The sequence below is a fragment of the Olea europaea genome, unplaced genomic scaffold (assembly GCF_002742605.1).
Source record: "Olea europaea var. sylvestris unplaced genomic scaffold, O_europaea_v1 scaffold1867, whole genome shotgun sequence".
Lineage (NCBI taxonomy): Eukaryota > Viridiplantae > Streptophyta > Magnoliopsida > Lamiales > Oleaceae > Olea > Olea europaea.
In genome coordinates, this window is record NW_019236460.1 from 99,848 (window position 1) to 103,275 (window position 3,428).

The window sequence follows — 3,428 nt, forward strand, 5'->3', positions numbered from 1 at the left end:
AAAACTTATTAATTATTAGAATATAAGAGAATATATCTCAGTCAAACAAAAAAATAATATTATAAAATGTCAGCCAATTGTAAACAGGCAATAAAAATTACATTTTGTTTTGTCAATACTTGTTTATATCCATAAGTCGGTTTCTTAAGCTTTTAATTATGCTTTGCTTATCTGATTCATTACGTCACTCCATTCAATTATCAGAATTTCTTTACTTAATCAATTTTTTATGATATGTTTGATAATTAGAACATATTAAAGAAGACATATATATATATATATATATATATATATATATATATATATATATATATATATATATATATATATATATATAAGTCATATATATTGTTGTTCTTGGAAATATCTCTTCCAAGAAATTAAGAAAAAGAACTTGAAAAACTAATGGTCATCTCAATTTAAAGCTTAAATGTTTAGAAAATGACCACATATATTCATCTAGAAGATCAATCTCTGGACAACCTCTCTATATATTGTTCTTGAAAATCCCTCTCTCAAGAAATTAAGAGAGAATTTGGAAAATTGATAATTATTAAAAGTTTAAACTGTTAGAATGACCACATATTTTCATCTAAAATTTGTATTCAACAACCTGCTCAGGTGAAAGTCGCACTTTGTTTGATCAAAGGTAAGTCAAGTGCACGATTTGCATAGATGGACTCTAGTTAGATTGATAATTCTATGACTCTTGGTCACTCTAGCCTAAGTTCGATATATATAGTAACTATTTCATCTAAACTCTTTAAAGTAATTGAAAAGGTATACTTTTTAACACCAACTCTTTTAGACTTGATCAAATAAGATTTGAATAACAAAATAGATTTGGCAAATATCTGTTGGTAATATCCTAATCCCATACCACAAAGGTCAAACCCTTCAAATTCTCTACTTAATTTTCTGTTGCAGTAGGTCAATTCACCTACCTCAATTTTCTATGGCCAATATTCCAGATTCTGCATTATTTTTTACACTGAATTCACAATATATAATTCCATCTTCTAACCCTTTTCCAAAACTGGCCAGATAGAGTGATAAACAATTTTTTTTCCTCTTCCAATATGGAGAAATCTGCCATTCCTTGCCATTCAGAGAAAGATGCAGCAGATAATAATACTCCTGAGGAGAGTAGTTGGACATTCTACATTCAAGAATTCATGTGTGAAAATGGAGAAAAATCTTGTTTTTCTTCTGATTATGAAAGCCCTTCTCTTATCTCAGATGCTGCTTCTTCTGCAGTCAAAAGATTTCCCAATAATTCTACAGGCTTAATTTCTTCTAAAAATTGTAATCCCAACTTAAAGAAGAAGAAACCTAAAGGACCAGAAGTTGATGAAGATTTAGTGGACACTGCCAGCTCTCCTGTAAATAGTCCTAAGGTCAGAAAATTGCATGCTTGTCTCCATTAACTGTTGGTCTTTTGATCAGTTTTTATGTTGTTTGTTGACCAGTTATTGTTCATAATTGTTCTCTTTTCTTTCAGGAGATATCTTATATGAACCATTTTATGAATCAGAAAGATAAGATGGATGCTGCAGATCAGGTAATAGGACCATTTCATGATTATCGGCACTATAATCTTCTTTATTAATCAAGAAAATCGCCCCCACCGATCCTCGGCATATTGCTCCATTAGTAAGTAGATACTAAATGTTGCATTATAGTGAACTACAACAAAATTAGCTTTTCATGGCATTCATTTATTGCGTGCATATAAAAAATAGAACATTTACGGCATGCCTTAAATTTTTGCTGCAGTAATAATTCAATTACTCGAAGTATCTATGCCATACATTTTTGGACATGCCGTAGAAGGTGAATATTTATGACGTAATTCTCAACCATGCCGTATAAATAGATAGAAAAATATTTGTGCATTTTTTTTAAGAAAAATAGACTATGTTGATAAAAGAAAAATTAGATTGTAAAAAGTTTTTTACGGCATGTAATGTAAGTGGTGGCACAATTAGTCCTCAAAAATAGATTCTAATATGAATTGTGAACCTTGCATGTCAAATTTTATAAAGCTAGTTTTTGCTTCTTAACATGGACTGATGTTGAGAAATCGAAAGGCTTAATTGGTCGTATAGTGTTTTCTTCACAATTTTTTTTTTTCGAAGACGCGTTTTCTCCGTTTTGAAAAATTGAAAATAGAAAACGCCAAAAAGAATAGCCCCTTACTTTCGTGACTAACACATTTTACAAAGATTTGGATCAAATTATATTACTGAGTGCAACTTTTCCCATATTAATGTTATAGTTTCTTGCCTAATTAAGTTCTTAGCCCTTGTTTGAGCCCCATTTTTTGGGGAAGAATGAATTTTTGAATAGTGTATTGATGGGAAATGTGTGGTTAAAAAATAAAGAAAAATTTTGGATTTATGTGTAATATTATTTTATTGAATAATGTGTGGTTGAAATGATATCAAAACACTGTTGAAAAATGAATTTTTCCAAAAAAATGTGGTCAAATAAGGGCTTAATTAGCATGCTTATCTTGATATTTTTCTTTCCTTTTCAGGTGAAAAGAAATAGTTTGGGCCACAGAGGCTAGGATTATTGAAAGGGATACAAAGAAGTGAAGAAAAATAAGAACCTATATATGTTGTTTGTATTTCTTACTTCATCATATATATACACACATATTTCTCCTTTGTCTTCATGAACACTTCTTGTACCCTATCAACTAATGAAATTCTTGATTTTTCACCTCATAAAAGAGGCTTTTCTTTTAGATACATTAATCTTCTCACTGCCAAAAATTAGAATATTAGACGAATAATTCACGTTTTGGTATGCAACAGAAAAAAAAGTAGTGCAGTATGACAAATAAGATTTTAACTTATTTCTCCTTCATGCTATCCAATTCTCCTTATCGAACATGATGATTTGTGAATGGCCTACACATTTGATGATATCTATAAGATACCTAACTAACAAATAAGCAAGGGGACACTGGTTTAATTAATTAAAACTTAGCATTGTTTAGTTTAGAGAAAAAAAAATTTAGTTTTTGATAAAAGTTGATGTGATGTGTGGTTCAAATTTGTGGGTTCCATGAAATATATGGTTAAAATTAATTATTTAATTTGACTTAAGTTTTAATCAACTTTTAGCTGAACCAAACAGGGCCTTAACTGTTAATCATTTTCTACCACAAAACTGTGTCTTGTAGCCATCTGATTATTTTCACTTATTCTGCAACATGATGATTTTGAATTAGGTATACTCTTAATGTGCTACCCCATGATCTTTTTGAAGTTCATTTATCTTCTGTTTAAGAAATAGAAAAGAAGCATTTGACCTTCAGATCCAAGGTTTGGGTGGACTTTCTATGCTTCTCAGCTGACTTTCCAAAACTGCATTTATCTTCTGTTCAAGAAATAGAAAATAAGTATTTTCCAAAGCAT

At 29.9% G+C, this 3,428-nt stretch overlaps 1 protein-coding gene across 1 annotated transcript; it reads left to right on the forward strand.

Annotated features, from left to right (window-relative positions):
* The first annotated feature begins 1,056 nt into the window (after positions 1 to 1,056).
* On the forward strand, positions 1,057 to 2,719 carry LOC111378760 (vascular-related unknown protein 4-like). The gene is made up of 3 exons (XM_023001997.1): positions 1,057 to 1,397; positions 1,502 to 1,561; positions 2,540 to 2,719. The coding sequence occupies exons 1-3, from the start codon at positions 1,080 to 1,082 to the stop codon at positions 2,570 to 2,572; spliced, it is 411 nt and encodes a 136-aa protein (XP_022857765.1). The 5' UTR covers positions 1,057 to 1,079; the 3' UTR covers positions 2,573 to 2,719.
* The last annotated feature ends 709 nt before the right edge of the window (positions 2,720 to 3,428 follow it).